A 21,145-nucleotide genomic window follows, 5' to 3' on the forward strand; every position below is an offset into this window, starting at 1 on the left:
AGCTTTTCAGTGATTATCTACATACCATATGCAACCTGACTGTAGTAAATGAAGGGTGAATATTTGGAGCTCTGACTTGATGTGCATAAGTAATTGATTTGATCTGAAAACAGATTAACTGCTCTTAAGATTCAACAGGATATTACAAGTGGCTCAGCTTAGAATTACCTTACTCTACCTTGATGTCCAACAAGACGGCCTGTTCTGAAGCTCATGAAATGGGTAACAAAGTACTGCCAAGACGTTTTCAGAACTATTCTCTTTTTTTTTGTATCAGTGTAGGTTGGTATACAATTCTAATCTTCAATTAAGTTAATACTCTGATACATAGTACAACTTCAAATATAGCTTATTGATTGGTATAGTTAAGGCAGTTTGTGCCAGTACCTTTAATTTGAGGAGAAAATTTGCTCTTGGATCAAAAATTAGTTTAATGGAAGACTGTAAGCCGATGGGTGTCTAGATAAAGATTGCAACATCCTGAAACGTGTGTGCTTCAGCATCAAATGTAATTGGAATTTGGTGCAATGAATTATCACTCGTCAAAATTCTGGGTATTGAACAGGGTAAAGGACTGATTGTGGCACAGGATTGATCTCACTCAGGTGCCTACCTAAAGGAATGTGCACATGTTGTTTGCAAAGTGTGTCTAAATTTCGATACTACTTTGTTCTTTGTAAAATTTCAAAAATATATTTTTATTTTTTAGGCTGACAGTGTGGTCGCAGAAAGTGAGGTGATTGCCCCAGTTACAAATCAAGAAGGCACTGGAAGCATGTTGCTTGATCAAGAAAAGCTGCAGGATTCTGCTGATCAGGAGAAAAGTAGAATTCCAATTTGTCTAGACTCTAAAGGTTCTGGTGGCAGTGACAAACAGGAGGAAACTAGGAATGGTGCAGTAGTTTTCCCATCAGACTGTGTTGGAGGTGACATTGAAGCAGTCAGCCATGCAGATGTCAGTGGCGGCTCCAGCTCCTCTGATGTTGTCTCTGGGACACCACAAAAAACCAGCAGTCGTCGGCAGTCATTCATCACACTGGAGAAGTTTGATTCTTCTACCCCGTGTTCCTTCAGCAAGTCACCAATAAGTAAATTTACTCAGGCAGCTGCTAAAGCTCCTGTTCCTCTGCAGGGCGAAATAATGGAGGTGGAAGATACACCACAACTTGAAGTGGGTAAGGTTTGCCAGGAAGTCTGTCTGAACACATCACTCTCTAGGAGTAGACGAAGTAGACGCTTAGGAAATAAAAATGAACAGTCAGTCATAGAAAAGCCAACCAAACGCAACAGGACTTCTAAAAGTATGAAGACTTCTGAAGAAGAGTCATCTGATGTCAAAAAAAATTCTTCAGCTGATAATGTACAGGCATCAAAAGAAAGTGATTTACATGAGGATGAGTGCAGCCAAAATTCTGAGTGTCAAACAGATGCTGTCCAACTGGTAGTTGTTGGGGAGAGAAAGTTAGCTTCGCCTGTCATCTTAAAGGGGAATCCATTATCAGAAAGACCTCCAGGTATGCAAGATGAGGCTGATGAACAAAATTCTAGAATAACACCAATTAAAACACGAAGGCAATCTTCTAGGAAGCATTTGGAACTGACAGTGACCGATCCAGCAATTAAAAAGGTTAAAATTGAGGGTTGCAAACCCCGTAAAAGATCACAAAACGAGAGTGTGGAGTCTCTTCAGAATGGGTCCTCTGGGAGTGATGAGTTGATAAAGGAGGAAAATAATACTAAAACTTCATCTGACAACTCAGAAACCGAAAAGAGCAGTGCTTCAAAAACGAATTCTCAAGAACCTCTTGTCAAAAGCCGTCCTCGCTACCTCACTCGTAGGTCATCCCAAGGCCTATCTGAAGCAGAAAACAGCTGCTGTGATGTGACTGAAACTGAGAGTTCTGAAAGCAGCTCTAAGCCTCAGAATGGGCCAAAGAAAAGGAAAGTATTCAAGGGAAAAACAAAGACAAAGGAGCTATCTCCTGAGAGCAGCAAGACAAAAACAGCAAAGGAACACAAACTAACGATGGGCAGTCAGCTGTGCTCAGAAACTGAAACCGGTGAAGTTAATATTTTGAAGGAAAACGAGGTAGAACATTGGGATGCATCAACGACACAAACTGACAATGCAAGTGATGTTAATCCTGTGCAGAAAGCTATGGAGGTTCAGACAGTTGTAGAGTCAAGTGTAGAAATGGATCCCAACGTGGACCCAGTTGCATCTGATGAGAGAGAACAGCCTGAAGCTGTTGAAAATGTGAAAGTCGAAAGTAATTTGGAGCAGTGCAAATTTGAAGCAGCTAGCCCAGTGGTCAATGTTGAACCTTTGCCTTCTGAGGCAGGAAATTCATCTTCTGGAATGTCACTTAATGATTGCTCAATTCCCCCTCACGAGCAGCATACAGACAAAAAGAACCAGCAATTAAAAGGGTGCCATTTGAGAAGTAAAAGGACACGGAAAACTAAAAGCTGTGATTGTTGCCAGAATCCCTTGCAACAGCATGGGAAGTCACTAGCTGGAAGCAAAGAAAATACTGCCAAGCAAGATTCGCATTCTGATGAGCAGAAAGAGCACGATTCACACCTGAATTTTTCAGTATCTTCTGCAGAGAGATTATCAGAAAGTTCTGAGTTGATTAATACTGGAAATGATGACAATGGACCATGTGCATTCAGCACACCCATAAATGAGAACAGTGCAAAACATCCTTTTGGTCCATCCTTCAGTAAGGTTGCATCTAAAGGGGAATCCACTGAAGAAAAATGCGTTTTACCAGACTTAGAAGCCTCTGTAGAGCAGAAAGTGGAGCCACCGTCTGCAGAGCAGAAAATAGAAGAAGCTTCGGATTGTGGAAAGAATGAGCAAGTGGAACTGACGGAGACAGGTGACACTGCAAATTGGAAGTGTCATCCGTCAGAGCTGGTAGCTGAGCCAGTGTCAGAGCCAGTAGCTGAGCCAGTGTCAGAGTCGGTAGCTGAGCCAGTGCCGGTGCCAGAGCCGGTAGCTGAGCCAGTGCCGGTGCCAGAGCCGGTAGCTGAGCCAGTGCCGGTGCCAGAGCCGGTAGCTGAGCCAGTGCCAGAGCCGGTAGCTGAGCCAGTGCCAGAGCCGGTAGCTGAGCCAGTGCCAGAGCCGGTAGCTGAACCAATGACTGATAATGCTGCCGAGCCTGCTGCTTTGTTAGGTGAGCCATCAGTGATTAAAGAAACTCAGGATGACAGCTGTGTTTTAGACCATGGTCAAGTGACTAAGGCAAGTGAGTCTGCCCCACTTGACAAAGTGACTGATGTACTGGCTGGACCAGATGAGAGTGAAGAGCCGAGTGCTGTCGACAAGTCTACGCAAGGTGAACCGGAAACTGCAGTGCAGTTCAAAGATGTGGAACCTGGCGAAAATGAAGAGTTACAAACCGAGACACAAATAACTGCGACGGTTGATCTCCCCGAGCAGGTGATATCTGATAATAATGAACACAAGTCAGAGCAACTCATGGAATCACCACAGAAGATAAAAAATGATAGCATGTTTCTGACAGGTTCAATGCACAGTCCTTCAGGAATGCAGGCATGTTGTGTCTGGTCACCTACAGCCTCGCCTTCCACAAGTATTCTTAAGAAAGGAATTAAGAGGCAGACTGAAACTGACTCTCCTTCACCACTGAATAAGGTAATTGCATATTAAGGTTTTCAGCTTGGAAATGTATGCTTGCCAATTTGGATTTAACAGGCTGAACTATGAATATTATATATTTTACCCTTGGTCTGTACTGAATTGACTAATCTGGTCTGTACTAATTGAAAGTGCCAGAAATGCTTACAGTGCCTCCTTGGGAAATTGATCATTATATTTCATTGACCCCTAATTGGTGAAATATGTACATGGGCTTGGCTGTTTCCAATAGATAATTGGGTTGCTGACACACTTAAAGAATGGTAGCTTCTGCCATTAAAATTGTTGATTGCCACATGTACTAAAATGCATTGAAAACCTTGTCTTGTATACTCTCCAAATGTCAAGTTATTGTAGTGTATTGAGGTAGAACTGGATTTATTAAAAAAAAAACCCAGAATGCAGAATAATGTATAACATCTACAGAGAAAACATAAGATGCTAGCCATGATGTAAGTAGACCATGTATAGGAGCCTAATTAGCCCATCGAATCTACCATTTGATCATGGCAGTCTTATTTTCCCATTCCCCTTCCATATGGTACTTGTACTATACCAAAGTCTTGGGTATATATAGTGCCTGTAAAAATTCCTCCCCGGCCTTGGAAGTTTTCATGTTTTATTGTTTTACAACATTGAGTCACAGTGGCTTTAATTTAGCTTTTTGACACTCATCAACAGAAAAAGACTTTGGTGTCAAAGTAGAAACAGATCTCTATAAAGTGATCTAAATTAATTACTAATATAAAACACAAAATGATTGATTGATTAATATTTCTCCCCCCCCCCACCCCCGTGCAGCCAGTTGGTTTTTGAAGTCACATAATTAGTTAAAAGGAGATCACGTGTGCACATTTCATGTGATTGTAGTAAAAATACACCTGTAATTGGAAGGTCCAGCTGCTTGTGAGACAGTGTCCTTGCAAAAACTACACCATGAAGGCAAAAGAATGCTCCAAGCAAATCCATGAAAAGGTTATTGAAAAGCACAAGTCAGAAGATGGATACAAGAAAATTTCCAAGTCACTGAATATCTCTTGGAGTACAGTTAAGTCAATCATCAAGAAATGGAAAGAATATGGCAGCTTTAAATCTGCCTATAACAGGCTGTCCTCAAAAACTGAGTGACTGCAAGAAGGAGTTGAGTGAGGGAAGCCACCAAGAGACCTATGACAACTCCAGAGGAGTTGCAGGCTTCAGTGGCTGAGATGGGAGAGACTGCACATACAACAACGGTTGCCCAAGTATTTCATTAGTCACAGGTTTATGGGAGAATGGCAAAGAGAAAGCCACTTTTGAAAGAAGCTCACATGAAATCTTGGCTAGAGTTTGGCAGATGGCAAGTGGGAGACTGTGAAGTCAGCTGGAAGAAGGTTCTATGGTCTGATGAAACCAAAGTTGAGCATTTTGGCCATCAGACTAAACACTATATTTGAAATAAGCCAAACACCACACATCATCAAAAACACACCATCCTTACTGTGAAGCATGGTGTTGGCTGCATCATGCTGTGGGGATGCTTCACTGCAGTAAGCCCTAGAAGGCTTGTGAAGGTAGAAGGTAAAATAAGTGCAGCAGATATGGGGAAATACTGGAGGAAAACCTGGTGCATTCTGCAAGAGAACTGTGACTTGGGAGAAGATTTGTTTTCTAACAAGACAATGGCTCCAAGCTTAAAGCTACACAGGGATGGCTTAAAATCAACAATGTCCTAGAGTGGCCAAATCAGAGTCCAGACCTCAATCCAACTGAGAATTTGTGGCTAGATTTGGAAAGGGCTGTTCACTCACGATCTCCTTGGCAATCTGACAGAGCTTGATCAGTTTTGTAAATAAAAATGGGGAAAAATTGCAGTGTTCAGATGTGCAAAGCTGATGGAGACCTTTCCACACAGACTCAAAGCTGTAATTGTTGCTAAATACTGACTTGAAGGGGTGAATACAATCAATTATTTTGTACTCTATATTTGTAGTTGATTTAGATCACTTTGTGGAGATGTTTTCACTTTTACACGAAAGAGATTTTTTCTGTTGACCAGTGTCAAAAAAGCCAAATTAAATCTACTGTAATTCAATGTTGTAACAATTAAACATGAAAACTTTTAGGGGAGGGGGTGAATTCTTTTTTCTATATATAGGCACTGTATAGCTAGGATGCCCAAGACTTTTGCATAGTATTGTAGTTGTCAACATGGAGTGGAGAGTTTGTAAATCTAGCTGGAGCAAAGGATGTTGGGAATGACGAGGGATGTTGTGGAACAGATGGCAGAGGACGACCAGTGGTGGGGTGGGGGGTTGCAGGATTGGCATGGGTGCAGACACACCCAGTCCTGAGACACGAGGCAAAATCATTTGTTTCTAAATGGTTTATTGAACATTAAACAATGATTTCCCACTTCCTGCTTCCTCCTCGCTGTCAGTCCACAATAGAGGCCCAAATCAGAGCCAGGTTTATCATCGCTGACGTATGTCATGAAATATGTTTTTCCCAGCAGTGCAGTGCAATACATAAATTTACTACAAAATTGTGCAAATACCTTGGGCACTGTAGCTCTGTTTGTGTATGTATATCCCTTTAGAACAAATGACAAGGAATTTCTTTAGCCAGAGGATAGAAAATCGATGCAGTTTATTGCCACATAATAGCTGTGGATGTCAAGTCATTGAGTATATTTGATAGGTTCTTGATTAGTAAAAGCATCAAGATAACAGGGAGAAGACGGGAATGGAAGATAATCCAATCATTAATTAGTGGATAGTTAATATTCCATTGCTTTAGAAAGGCTCTAAGTATAAGGTGGGAGACTAGAGGCTGGTGATCTTGGCATCAGTAGTGGGTAAATTATGGGAAGGTGTTCTGAGGACCTTGCTGTATAAGGGTATTTGGATAGCTAGAGCTCGATAGGGATAGTCAATATGGCTTTGTGCACGGTGGATATGTCCAACCAATCTTGAGTTTTTCAAGACAATTACTAGGAAAGTTGATGAAGGCAAGGCAGTAGATGTTGTCTATATGGACTTTAATGTCATCCTGCAAATGAGGGGGATCTTCAGTCAGAGTGGTGTAAGTGTGGAGTGAGCTGCCAGTGGAAGTGGTGAGTGCAGGTTTATTAGTAATATAAGAGAAGCTTGGATGGGGATATGAAAGGGCTGTGGTCCAGGAGAGACTTGGCAGAATACTAGTTTGGCATAGACAGTTTCTCTACTCTAGTGCTATATGACTCCTATGGGCCTATAACTATTGACTCAAGAGTTGAAAGTTTGAAATTACCTGGAGTAAATTTGCAATTTAAGTTTGGTTAAATTTTTTTTTAGTTTAAACTCTAACCTGAAACTGAGACACAGGAGATTGCTAATACTCAAATCTGGAGCAAAAAAAATCCAAATTGCTGGAGTAACTGCATGGGTTGGCAAACGTGTACCTGTGACCAAGAACCTCACAGATTGTGATTTGAGGGTCACCTGGTTCCCTTGTACAATTCATCACCCAACAGACGTCATGCATGTATGCAGCTTCACCTTCTGATTTCCTCAAGCAGTTTGTTTGTTTTTTAACTTTCTGCTCTATAAACGTGAGCAAAAAGGAGCTATTTTTGGCTGAAGTCCATTTGCTTCACTAATCTGCTTTCTTAAAAAGTTCGAGCTATTTGTGACTCAAGATGTTTTAATGTTGTATAGTTGTCTTAGAAATGGTTTAGAGAGTAAACCGGGATTGACAGCACATTGGTGCTTGCATCTCCTGAGTCACCTTTCTTTAGGAAGTGATTGAGTCTGCTACCAACATCCTTTGATCGTAGATGATCCGCAGATCATGTGCAATGGTCAGTACTTGTCATAATCTGGAATTCACTTCATATTTTCTATATATTTGTGGTTTTTGTACTATTCATTGAAAGAAGGTCAAACATAACCTGAATGGGACAAATTGCTCTTAGCTTGTTGTCCCTCACCACCCCCAATCTTTTTATTGTGGCATTTTCCACCTTCCTTTCTAGTCCTGATGAAGGGTCTTGACCCAAAGCATTGGCTGTTTATTCATTTCCATAAAATGCTGCCTGACCTGCTGAGTGTGTTGACAGATGGTGTTCACATTTCAAAATCACCTGTGTAGCATTGTTACTCTGTCACTAGTATATTTTGTGAGGGATGTTTCTCTTAATAAACCATTTTATTAACCCACAAACTTTGGCAGCTTTTATTTTGGTAAGAAAACTTAGAAGTATTAGAAATAGCTCTATTTGACCAGATTTGTTAAAATGTAGGTTTCCATTACAAATAGTTTGGATTTAATTTGTATCAATGTTGTCAAAATAATTATTCATCATTATAATGAAAGAATCATGTAAGTGCTTTTGTGTTGAATAAGGGCTGAGAAATTTGTTGCATGTGTAATTTGTGCTATTTTCAATTGTATTGAATAATCTAGCGTGGTGAGCTCTACCACTTAGTAGAAAGTTGCGAAGACCTTTGCAGAAGTTCGAAGCCTATTTGGTTTAAGCGGCTGTTTAAAATTAGTATTTTTATTTTACATCATAAGATAAGATTCCAGTTATTTTTACAAATGCATTTGTTTCCTTTTTCCAGATCCGTAGAGTTTCATTTGCAGATCCAATTCATCGGGAAGGCTTGGCAGATGATATTGATCGTCGTAGCCCAGTAGTGAGATCCCATTCTTCAGGAAGTTCCCCTGCATTAAATCACTCAATCTCTAATGGTTCTATTCGCTCCAGTTTTCAGTACAAGGTAGGAGTCTATCCTCATTCCTATCAGATAAGATACAATAGCCATTTTGCATCTCAATTAGTCCTTCCAGATGGATCCAGCAGTTTTCTTCTCCCATCTCTTAGAATTACCTGTGTCTGTATTTGAACTCATCTAGCATTGTGAACATAGAATTTTTCTCTTAATCATTGTTTCCAAACCACCTTCAATTCAACTGCCACTCTCAGTTTAGAATCATAGATAATACTGACTCTCTTGTGGGGTTTAATGTGCAAATATTAATTGAAATTGCATGTATTATTAGTGCTAACTGTTTCAGCTTTAGAGCTTCAGTATAACTTTATTCTAATGTTACTGTTAAGTTTAAACCAGTGATCTAAGATTCACATGTTCCAAGGCCCTCTTAAGACTGCAACATGGCTATAAGTGCCATTTTTGATAGTGACATTGAACTAAGGACCAAATGTTAAGATGTATAACGAAGGCAGTTTTGGTGTCATCCAACATTAAGACTAAAAGACATAGCCCATTTGACCCATTGAGTCTGATCCAACATTACATGATGACTAGCAACACACACAAAATGCTGGTGGAACGCAGCAAGCCAGGCAGCAGCTATAGGAAGAAGCAATGTGGACATTTTGGGCCGAGACCCTTCGTCAGGACTAACTGTTAGGTCTGTGTGTGTGTGTGTGTGTGTGTCTCTGTCTGTCTGTCTCTCTCGCTCTCTCTCTCATGAGACTCCTCTGCATCCTCTTCAATGCCAGTACACCGTTTTTCAGATGAGGGCCCAAAACTGTTCATAATACTCCTCTGACCAATGCCATATATAAAGCCTCAGCATTACATCTTGTTCTTATATTCTCCTCTCAAAAGGAATGCTAACATTATATTTACCTTCCTCACTATTGATTTCAAACTACAAGATGACCTTCAGGAAGTCCTGTACAATTCCTTCTACCAAAGTGCGTGATATACTTTTCTACACTAGATTCCTCTGTCATTTTGCCCATCTTACACATCTGTCCAAGTCTTCTGCTGCCACTCCACCTATCATCCACAAAGCTATCAATTCTGTCATCCAAATCAATGAGATATTACATTAAAAGAAGTGGTCCCAATAGCAACCGCTGCAGAACACTACCGGACACTCGCAGCCAACCTGAAGTTCCCCCTTTATTCCCACACTTTGGCTCGTGCTAGTCAGCCAGTCTTGTCTTGTAGTATCATGTTAAGCAGCCTTGTGTGGCACCTTGTCAAAGGGCTTCTGAAAATCCAAGTAAACAATATTCGCTGTTTATCTTGTAAGCAACACCAGAGTGGCATTAAACAGATAGTCACTGGTGTATATTTAAGTTGTTAACCTTTTTTTAAAATGTGTGATTTCACCTTTATTAACTTTCTGAAAATGATAAACTGGAGTATTGTTTGCATTGTAGGATTTCGTATTTGCATTATCTGTTCATTAATGAAATTGAGTCAAATTGTTGGTATTTTCTTTTTGAAAACGTAGTCTGCTCTTGTTCCCAATTTTTACTGTGGCACAAAATCTATTTTATTTTTGGATGGCAGGCGTCACTGTTTCCAGCCTACCATGAACTACAAATCAGGCAATTGGGAGGGTTTGCTATTCTTCAGGAAAACCTCCCAATTGCCTGATTACTTTCTCAACAATTTTATTGGATAGTTTTATTTACTAATTTAAAATAAATGTAAATGTGAGGCAACAATTCACCTGTGAATTTGCTGGGGTAGTCTGATGTGACAGGTGCTCCCAGTGTGGCCTCCTCTACATTGGTGAGACCCATTGTAAACTAGGGGACGGCCTCATTGAGCATCTCTGCTCCATCTGCCAAAAGTGGAATTCCCTGTTGGCACAACGTTTTATCAGATTCCCGTTCCCACATATCAGTCCATAACCTCCTTGTGCCAAGATGAGGCCACCTCATGGTGGAGGAGCAATACCTTATTCCTGCTTGGGTAGCCTCCAACCTAATGGCATGAATATCAATTTCTCCTTCCGGTTTAAAAGAAAATCCCTCCCTCCTCCCCTCTTCTGTTTCCCCACTCTGGCCTCTTACCTCTTCTCACCTGCTTATCACTTCCCCCAGGTCCCCTCCTTCCCTTTCTCCTATGGTCCACTCTCCTGTCCTAACAGATTCAGCTGTCCTCCTCCCTTCCCCTTTCCTTTCCAGTTGTGTAGAAGGGTCTTAGCCTGAAGCATAGTCTGCTTATTCATCTCTAGATGCTGCCTGAACTGCTAAATTCCTCCACCTTTTTGTGTGTGTTGTGGCGGCTCATTTCCTAGCGTATGCGAACCGACTCACAATTAGATAGCCTACGGGGGTTTGCGAGCACAGAGCTTTGGAGCCTCTTCGCCATGGGGGGCCGGTTGACAGAGGCTTAAAAGTGAGGCTGAAGTTTTCGAATAAAGTTTTTCCTTCGACTGCAGTTACCGACTCCGTGTCGTAATTTTAGCGCTGTTTGTAGCACACCGCTACAATTGGTGACCCCGACGGTCCAAACGATTTTTGGACCAGAAATGACCGACGCCGCCTCTGTTCATGCGGTTTCGTTGACACTGCCGGGTTTCTGGACACAGCGCCCGGACCTATGGTTCCAGCAAGCCGAAGCCCAATTCCACGTTCGCCGGATCACCTCAGAAGACACCCGCTACTACTACGTGGTGGGCTCCCTCGACCAGGACACAGCTGCCCAGGTCGCAGAGTTCGTACAGTCGCCCCCAGCAGACGGCAAGTACACGGAATTCAAAGCCCTGCTCCTCAGGACTTTCGGACTCTCACGGCGCGAGCAGGCTGCCCGTTTACTGCACCTGGATGGCTTGGGCGACAGACCTCCATTGGCTTTAATGAATGAGATGTTGTCTCTCGCCGACGGGCACACACCCTGCCTCATGTTTGAGCAGGCATTCCTGGAGCAGCTGCCCGAGGACATACGCCTGCTGCTGTCCGACGCGGATTTCAGTGACCCCCGGAAGGTGGCAGCCCGGGCGGACTTGCTGTGGAACGCCAAAAAGGTGAGCGGGGCGTCCATCGCACAGATCTCCCAGCCACGCTCCCGGCAGCAAACCAGTCCAGGCCCGGCCGCAGAGCCCACTAACCCCCGGCCCAATGACCACTGGTGCTTCTACCACCAGCGGTGGGGCGCAGAAGCCCGCCGTTGCCGCCCGCCCTGCAAGTTCCCGGGAAACGCCAGGGCCAGCCGCCGCTAATGGCTACGGTGGCTGGCCATCGGGATAGCCTCCTGTATGTGTGGGATAGCAGGTCGGGACGCCGCTTTTTGGTCGATACTGGGGCTGAGGTCAGCGTTTTACCTCCGACAAGTTACGACACTCGCAGCAGGGCACCGGGTCCCCCCCTGAGGGCCGTGAATGGCAGCACAGTAAGGACCTATGGCACCCGTCAGGTGCAGCTACAGTTCGGCCCCAGCCAGTTCACGTGGGACTTCACACTGGCCGCCGTAGCCCAACCGCTTCTGGGTGCGGATTTTTTGCGAGCTCACAGCCTGCTGGTTGACCTGCCCAGGAAGAGACTGGTACACGCCGAGACCTTTCAGACGTTCTCCCTGGGCGCGGCCCAGTTGCCAGCCCCTCACCTCGGCTCCATCACGCTGTCCGACAACGACTTCACCAGGGTCCTGGCGGAGTTCCCATCGGTTCTGGCACCGCAGTTCACAGCAGCCATGCCCAGGCACGGCGTACAGCACCACATCCCGACACAGGGACCACCCCTCCATGCCCGTGCTCGGCGGCTTCCCCCGGACAAGCTCCGACTGGCGAAGGAGGAGTTCCAGAGAATGGAGGAATTGGGGATCATCCGGCGGTCCGACAGCCCCTGGGCTTCCCCCCTGCACATGGTGCCCAAAGCGACGGGGGGCTGGAGACCGTGCGGCGACTACCGCAGGCTGAACGAGGCTACCACACCGGACCGCTACCCTGTGCCGCACATTCAGGACTTTGCGGCAAACCTGCACGGCGCCCGGATCTTCTCCAAGGTCGACCTTGTCCGAGGGTACCATCAAATCCCGATGCATCCTGACGACGTCCCCAAGACGGCTCTCATCACCCCGTTTGGCCTCTTCGAGTTCCTCCGCATGCCGTTCGGCCTGAAGAATGCCGCACAGACGTTCCAGCGGTTAATGGACGCGGTGGGACGGGACCTGGACTTCGCGTTCATCTATTTGGATGACATCCTCATAGCCAGCGGCAGTCGTCAGGAGCATCTGTCCCACCTCCGTCAACTCTGCGCCCGACTGAGTGAGTACGGTCTTACAATTAACCCTGCCAAATGCCAGTTCGGACTTGATACCATTGACTTCCTGGGCCACAGGATTACTAAAGACGGGGCAACCCCTCTGCCCGCTAAGGTAGATGCGGTCCGCCACTTCCCCCGACCCACCACGGTCAAAGGCCTTCAGGAATTCGTAGGTATGGTCAATTTCTACCGCCGCTTCCTCCCTTCAGCTGCCCGGATCATGCGCCCCCTGTTCGCCCTGATGTCGGGTCCGAGCAAGGACATTACCTGGGACGAGGAGTCCGCCGCCGCTTTCGTTCAAACGAAGGAAGCTTTGGCTGACGCCGCAATGCTAGTACATCCCAGAATGGACACCCCTACCGCCCTCACAGTGGACGCATCAAACACGGCAGTCGGTGGGGTGCTGGAGCAGCTCATCGCAGGTCGCTGGCAACCCCTGGCGTTTTTCAGCAAACACCTGCGGCCACCCGAGCTCAAGTACAGTGCTTTTGACCGGGAACTGTTGGCGCTCTACCTGGCAATCCGGCATTTCAGGTACTTCCTAGAAGGTCGGCCCTTCACCGCGTTCACGGACCACAAACCGCTTACCTTTGCGTTTACGAAAGCATCCGACCCCTGGTCATCCCGCCAGCAACGCCACCTGTCCTACATCTCTGAATACACAACGGATGTCCGGCACGTCTCGGGTAAGGACAATGTCGTGGCGGATGCGCTCTCTCGCCCTACCGTTCATGCCCTTTCCCAAGGGGTAGACTTTGAGGCACTGGCAGAGGCACAGCAGGTAGATGAGGAGATTCCGAGTTACAGGACTGCAGTCTCTGGTTTGCAGCTCCAGGACTTCCCCGTGGGCCCAGGTGAGAGGACCCTACTCTGTGACGTCGCCACCAACCAGCCCCGTCCGGTCGTCCCCGCAGCCTGGCGGCGACGTGTTTTCGACTCCATTCATAACTTGGCGCATCCCTCCATCCGGACAACTGTCCGGATGGTTTCCAGCAGGTTCGTTTGGCACGGACTCCGCAAACAGGTCAGTGAATGGGCCAGGACGTGCATGCACTGCCAGACGGCCAAGGTTCAGCGGCACACCAAAGCCCCACCGCAGCAGTTCCATCCCACCCACCGGCGTTTCGACCACATTCATGTGGATATCGTGGGCCCCCTGCCAGTGTCGCGCGGAGCGCGTTACCTCCTGACTATCGTGGACCGGTTCACAAGATGGCCAGAGGCGGTCCCGCTCACCGACACCACCTCCGAATCTTGCGCCTGAGCCCTGATCGCCACCTGGATATCCCGCTTTGGTGTACCAGCCCACATTACCTCCGACAGAGGCGCCCAGTTCACCTCCAGCCTGTGGTCAGCTATGGCCAGCCTTTTGGGGACTCAGCTGCACCACACCACTGCCTACCACCCGCAGTCGAACGGGCTAGTGGAGCGTTTCCACCGTCACCTGAAGTCGGCCCTCATGGCCCGCCTGCGAGGAGCCAACTGGGCGGACGAGCTTCCCTGGGTCCTTCTCGGCATCTGCACAGCGCCCAAGGACGACCTGCACGCCTCGTCGGCCGAGTTGGTATACGGCGCGCCCCTGGCCGTCCCCGGGGAGTTCCTACCAGCCCCGAGGGGGCAAGAGGAAGAACCCGCTGCAGTCCTGGGCAGACTTCGCGAGAAGCTCGGTAACCTGGCCCCCATACCCACTTCACAGCATGGGCGGCACCCGACCTGCGTACCCAAAGACCTACGGAACTGTAAGTTTGTGTTTGTACGAAGGGGCGGGCATCGGCCACCGCTGCAGCGGCCATACGAGGGGCCGTTTACGGTGCTCCGGAACAACGGGTCCACGTTCGTGCTGGACGTTGGGGGGAAGGAGGAGGTTTTCACGGTGGACCGCCTCAAGCCGGCCCATGTGGACCTGGCGCAACCGGCCGAGTTTCCGGCGCCTCGGCGCAGAGGCCGACCTCCCAAGCAGGTTCTGGCCCAGGCTGTGGACATTGGGGGGTGTATCGCCGGTTCTGGGGGGGGGTTATGTGGCGGCTCATTTCCTAGCGTATGCGAACCGACTCACAATTAGATAGCCTACGGGGGTTTGCGAGCACAGAGCTTTGGAGCCTCTTCGCCATGGGGGGCCGGTTGACAGAGGCTTAAAAGTGAGGCTGAAGTTTTCGAATAAAGTTTTTCCTTCGACTGCAGTTACCGACTCCGTGTCGTAATTTTAGCGCTGTTTGTAGCACACCGCTACAGTGTCACCTTTAACTGTAAAGTACTTTCAAGATAAACTTGTGCAGGTTCATTTAGGAATTTCAGAAATCTGCATGTATTAATAAAGTACTGTGTGCTTGAAATCTGAATGTAAAGCATTACTGTAATTACTCAACACAATGTGTGGAAGAAGCCCCAATTACTATTTCAAGTAAATGACCTGTTATCAGATCATTGCACTTTTAACAGTAACATTTTTTTCACTATCGATACCTGACCTGAATATCTCCGTATTCTGCTACAGATTAGCCTTAAGCACAAGCACAGTTGAGAGTTATTGTTGGTTATGGTGGTGCTTTTACCTTTGGATGAAAGCAGCTAAACACATTGCTAGTAGAGAAGGCAAGTGGCATGTACCTTAATTAGTTGAGGAATTGAGTTTGGGAAGTTGTATTGTGGTTTTTTTTGATGTGTATGTGATAAATAAATTATTCTGAAGTTTTATTACATTCTAGTTGGGCTGTACCTGAGCACTGCATTCAGTTCTGGTTGCCCCATTATAGAGCAGCTGTCAACACTTTTGGAGCGGGGCACAGAAGACAGGATGGTGCCTGGATTAGAGGGAATGTGCTATAAGGAGAAGTTGGACAAACTTATGTTTTTTCACCTGGATCGGCTCGGGAGATCTGATGGAATTTTGAGACTTAGAGGAATACTGTACATAAAATAGACAATTAGTATCTTTTTCCCAGCATTGAAATGTCTTGTTACTAGAGGACATGACATTTAACATGAGGAGTGCAAGTTCAAAGGGGATTTATGGGACTAGCTTTTTTAAAGAGTGGCAGACTGCTACAGTCCACTGCTTGTGGTGGAGGTAGCAACAAATACAATGAAGACTTTCAAGAGCCTCTTAGATAGGCTTGTAAAAGTATGTTGCATAGGCGGGGGGTGGGTAGGAATTAGTGTAGTTGGACATTTAATGACTAATTTAATTTGGTACAGTTTTGGCTGAAGGACCTTTGCTGTGCTGTACAATTCATTGTCATAATATTAAGAATATAAATCTGCTTGCCATCTTTTTGATAGTAATGATTACAGTTCAAAAGTTGTCAAACATTTTTGGCGTTATGTCAGTGGTAGTTCTTCCTCCGTGTTCTTGGAACACGGTTTAGTTTTGTCTTGCCTGAAGTTAAACATGTTAAAATGCAGAGTGTTAAATGTAAACAAAATGCTGGAAATACTTGTGTTAGTTATCTATGAAAGTGAAACAGCACCTAATACTGTAGATCTTCTGTCAGAAAGTGCTTTATTACTATATATAGTGTGATGACCTTAGGGTACTTCTTTCTAATTATCCGCATATTTAATTTTCTTAGTACAACACTACTCCAACAAAAGGATTCCAGAGTCCAAGTGCTCGCAATTCAGGCTGTAAGAGTTCGAAGAAATGTCTGGTAAGTTTTTGAAGGCAGTCACAGATCAAGAAGATTTGTCTTGGTAGTAAATTATGAGAGCAAATCTCTATATGGTTAATTATGTTGTACAGCCCCATAGATGCTAAATGCCTTGTTATTGTCAAGCATACATAAACCAATTATTTAAGTTCAATCATTCAGACTGCAAGGAAATCGCAATTGAGCCCTATTCTTGTTACAATGACTGTTCACATTCATTCATTTTCACCTGGAACAATTTGTATTTAAGGCAGCCTTGTATGGTCAAATATTGGAGCATCAAAGATGCATGTATAAATGAGATCTGCCTCCAAGCCATAAAGTGAGTTGGGAGCACTGAATGTGTAAGAGGCTTTAGTGTTCTCATTGTGTTCCAGGAAGGACTGGTACCGTTTCTCATTATAAATGCTCGTTAGATAGCTATCATACCAGGAGATTTTTTTAGCAGATTGTTTCCTACCCCTTCCCCCTGTTTTCTTGAGCAATTGAAGTCAGCTGTTTAGTTAAGATTAGTTAATGCAACTCAGTCTACAGTCAAGCCTGTGGACTTTCTCATTGAATTCTGAATGTTGGAAAACAGGCCACTAATTGATTGAATCTGAAAGCATTAGCTTTAGAATTGAACTAGATCTCCATTGCTGGAGATGTTGCAAACAGGAGATTTATGCATGGAATCCATGCTATACAGGAATAATGGCATTGTTATGAATAAGTACAACATTGTGATTATCTTTTCATTTTCCCAAGATCTCTGAAATGAGCAAAGAGTCTGTGACATCATCTTCAGCACGTGTGTATCCTGCTCTGGTCAGCTGTTCTTCACCTGTCGAAACCATTCTACCTCAGCTTGCTTCTAATATGTGGTATGTAAGGCACTTGTTCATAGTGCATATAGTGGCAGCCTAATTAATAACTGCAACAAATTTGATAAACTTCCTATAGTTAGTCACTTAGTATTAAATTGATCAATATTGGGTGTTGCTAATTGTTACTGGTGTCCTTGTGTTGAACAACGTTGGGCACCACAGCAGCAGTTAACATGATGCTGTTGCAGCATGGAGAGTCAAGAGTTCAAAGTTCAGTCTTGGAATCCCCAGTTGGGAGTTTGTACTTGCTCCCCATGGAATGGGTGGGTTTCCTCCCACAGTCTAATGACATACTGGTTAGTAGATTAATTGGTAATTGTAGATTGTTCTGTGATTAGGCTAAGGTTAAAAATCAGGGTTTTCTGGCGCCGTGACTGGAAGGGTGTATTCTGTGCAGTATCTCAATAAAATAATCTAGACTCCTGCTGTGTTTTCTTTCTTTCTCTCTTCTAATAGGGCCCGAGGTTTGGGCCAACTTGTAAGAGCTAAAAACATCAAGACTATTGGTGACCTGAGTTCGCTCACAGTGGCTGAAATTAAGTTGCTTCCGATCCGTTCCCCAAAAGTATTTGTTGTAAGAAAGGCTCTCAAAGCCTTTTATGAAAATCAGGTGAGTTGATTCCTGTGAACTTTCAGATTCCATCTGAAGTTGGAATATGCTAAAATTTAACCCAAATCCCTAAGCCTGTTTCAGAATCAGAATCCACTGTTGCTATTCAAGGCACCCCCCGAAGAAATACAGTACTCCAGTAATTTTTGTGTGAAACATACTTGGAAATGCTTTCGCTTTCTTAAAAAAAAACACATTTGTGGTGCTTGATTGCCAGTGCAGACCGGGTGAGTTGAAGGGCCTGTGACTTTGCTGCACCTATACTAATATTTGCTTATTAGTTACCAAGTCATAGAACATTGCTGCACAGAAACAGGCCCTTTGGCCCATCTGGTCCAAGTTGACTGATCAGTCTAGGCCATCTAACTGCACCTCAAGTCATACCTCAGCAAACCTCGTTCATCCATTTACCTATCCAAACTTAAATGTTACAATTGAACCTGCACCTACTACTTCAGCTGTCAGCCTGTTCAGCATTCGCATCACCCTCTGAGTGAAGAAGTCAGGCAGGATGTAGAATAAATCAGTGTGTCTTGATTGTTGGATTCAGTTAAGAAAAATATTCTGGTTTGTTTTTGCTCCAATACTAAACTGTTTAGCAGCCTCCTATCTAAGAAGTTGCGCAAAATAATGAATCTCGAACTCCAACAGCTATTTTAAAGTTAGTCTGTTATTTTAATTTAACTTTGTATCCTGTTAACTTTGCATTAGCTCTTTTCCCTAAACACCGCTTTATAAGGTTGCAGAGCTTTTTATTGCTAGGGCCAATAACTCAAGAGCTCTCCTCTTTGTTCTGTTACATGTATATGATTGAGTTCAACTTGAAATTTGATAGGGAGAAAGTAAAGTCTGACATAGCAGTATTTCAGTGGAGTAAAGGAAATTAATGGGATGAGAGAGAGGAGTTGGCCAAAATAAATTGGAAGGAGATGTGGGCAAGGATGACAGCAGAGCAGCAATCGTGTGAGTTCGTAGGAGATGCAGGATAGCTGTATTCCAAAAATGAAGAAATACTCAAGTGGCAAAAACAGAGAGCAACTAAAAGATCATTAGAAGGGAAACGATGAAATATGAAAGCAAGTAGTATCAAAGTGGATAGTAAAAGCTTTTTCAAGTATGTTTTTTAAAAAAAAGGACATTAAAAATAGGAGCAAGAGCAGGCCATCTGGCCCTTTCGAGCCTGCTGCACCATTTAGTAGATCATGCTGATCTGGCCATGGACTCATCACCTACCTGCCTTTTGTCCATAACCCTCAATTTCCAAACTCTGGCAAAAATCTATCCAACCTTGTCTTAAGTATATTTACTGAGGTAACCTCCACTGCTTCATTGGGCAGAAAATTCCACAAATTGATTCCACAGATTCTGGGAAAAGCAGTTCCTCCTCATCTCCATCCTAAATTTACTCCCTGGAATCTTGAGGCTCTGTCCCCTAGTTTTAGTCTTACCTATCAGTGGAAAGAACTTTCCTACCTCTAATCTATCACTTTCATAATTTTGTATGTTTCTATAAGATCTCATCCTTCTGAATTGCAGTGAGTTCAGTCCCAGGCGACTCAATCTCTCCTCATAGTCTAACCCCCTCATCTCAAATCAATTTGATGAACCTCCTCTGCACTGCCTCCAAAGACATTATATCCTTCCTCAAGTAAGGAGACCAGAACTGTATTCAGTCCTCCAGATGCAGCATCACCAGTACCCCGTACATTTGCAGCATAACCTCCCTGCTCTTACAATTCAAATTTAATCCCTTTAGCAACGGAGGCCGACATTCCATTTGCTTTCTTGATAGCCTGCTGCACCTCTTAAGCCAATCTTTTACAATCGTGTGCAGGTACTCCCAAGTCCTCCTGCATGCTGCAATCTTTTACCATTTAAATAATTTGATCTTCCATTCTTCCTTCCGAAGTGAATTACCTCGCAAAGTGTATACAGGACCGCTAGAAAATGAGGCTGGAGAAATAATAATGGGACAAAGAGATGGCAGATGAACTAAACTAGTGTTTACCATCAGTCTTCACTGTGGAAGACATTAGCAGTGTGCGGGATGTTGAAGGGTGTGAGGGATAAGAAGTGATTGCAGTTGCTATTACAAGGGAGAAAGTGCTCAAAAAGTTGAAAGACCTAAGGGTGCATAAGTCACCCCAGACCAGATGAACCCAGACCTAGGGTTCTGAAAGAGGTAATGGTAAGAGTTTTTAGAAGCATTAATAATGATCTTTCAAAAATCATTGAACTCTGGCATTGTGCCAGAGGACTGAAAAATTGGAAATGTTATTCCACTCTTTAAGAAAGGAGGAAGGCAGCAGGTAGGAAATTGAAGACCATTTAGCCTGACCTCAGTGGCTGGGAAGATGTTAGTCAGTTGTTAATGATGAGGTGATGGAGTGTTAGGTGATGCAGGACAAGATAGGAGCAAGTCTGCATGGTTTCCTTAAGGGAAAATCTTGCCTGACGAACCTGTTGTAATGTCCTCAAAAGAATTCCAAGCAGGATAGATAAAGAGATGTCGTATAGTTGGACTTTCAGAAGACCTTTGACAAGGTGCTACACATGAGACTGCTCACCAAGTTGAGCCCATGGTAGTACAGCAAAGTTAGTGCATGGTTAGAGCATTGGCTGATTGGTAGGAGGCAGCGAGCGGAAATAAAAGGATTCTTTTCTGATTGGCTGCTAGTGACTAGTGGTGTTCTGCAGGAGTTCTTATTGGGACTGCTTTTTTATGTTGTATATCAATAATTTAGATGATGGAATAGATGGCTTTGTCGCCAAATTTGTAGATGATACAAAGACTGGTGGAGGGGCAGGTAGTGTTGAGGAAACAGGTAGGCTGCAAAAGGACTTAGATTAGGAGAACGGGCAAGAGGGCAAATGAAGTACGTTGTTGGAAAATGCATGGATGTGCACTTTGGTAGTAGTGCCAGGACTATCTTGTAAACAGAGAGAAAAGCCAAAAATCTGAGATGCAAAGGAACTTGGGAGTCCTTTTGCAGAACAACCTTAAGTTCAACTTGCAGGGAGAGTCGGTGGTGAGGAAGGCAAATGCAATGTTAGCATTCATTTCAAGAAGTCTAAAATACAAGCACAGGGATGTGATGCTGAGGTTTTATAAGTCACCAGTGAGGTAGTATTGTGAACAGTTTTGGGCTTTACGTCTAAGAAAAGATGTGCTGGCATTGGAGAGGGTTCAGAGGTTCTCAAGGATGATTCTGGGAGTGAAAGGGTTACCATATGAGGAATGTTTGGCTCTGGGCTTATACTCGCTGGAATTCAGAAGGATAGCAGGGGTAGTGGTATCCCATTGAAACCTTTCGAATGTTAAAGGACATGCAGAGTAGATATGGAAAGGATGCTTCCCAT

The 21,145-nt window shown here is 44.6% G+C and overlaps 1 protein-coding gene across 4 annotated transcripts in view; it reads left to right on the top strand.

The window, feature by feature from the left end:
* rif1 (replication timing regulatory factor 1) overlaps positions 1 to 21,145 on the top strand; it is a 115,780-nt gene that overhangs the window by 89,248 nt on the left and 5,387 nt on the right. For all 4 annotated transcript variants that reach the window (XM_059970296.1, XM_059970293.1, XM_059970294.1 and 1 more), the window contains exons 30-34: positions 710 to 3,664; positions 8,251 to 8,409; positions 16,232 to 16,309; positions 17,057 to 17,172; positions 17,632 to 17,785. In XM_059970296.1, the coding sequence (XP_059826279.1) occupies positions 710 to 3,664; positions 8,251 to 8,409; positions 16,232 to 16,309; positions 17,057 to 17,172; positions 17,632 to 17,785 (3,462 nt within the window). The remainder of the gene's footprint in view (positions 1 to 709; positions 3,665 to 8,250; positions 8,410 to 16,231; positions 16,310 to 17,056; positions 17,173 to 17,631; positions 17,786 to 21,145) is intronic.

The sequence above is a fragment of the Hypanus sabinus genome, chromosome 5, assembly GCF_030144855.1.
Source record: "Hypanus sabinus isolate sHypSab1 chromosome 5, sHypSab1.hap1, whole genome shotgun sequence".
Taxonomy (NCBI): Eukaryota; Metazoa; Chordata; class Chondrichthyes; order Myliobatiformes; family Dasyatidae; genus Hypanus; species Hypanus sabinus.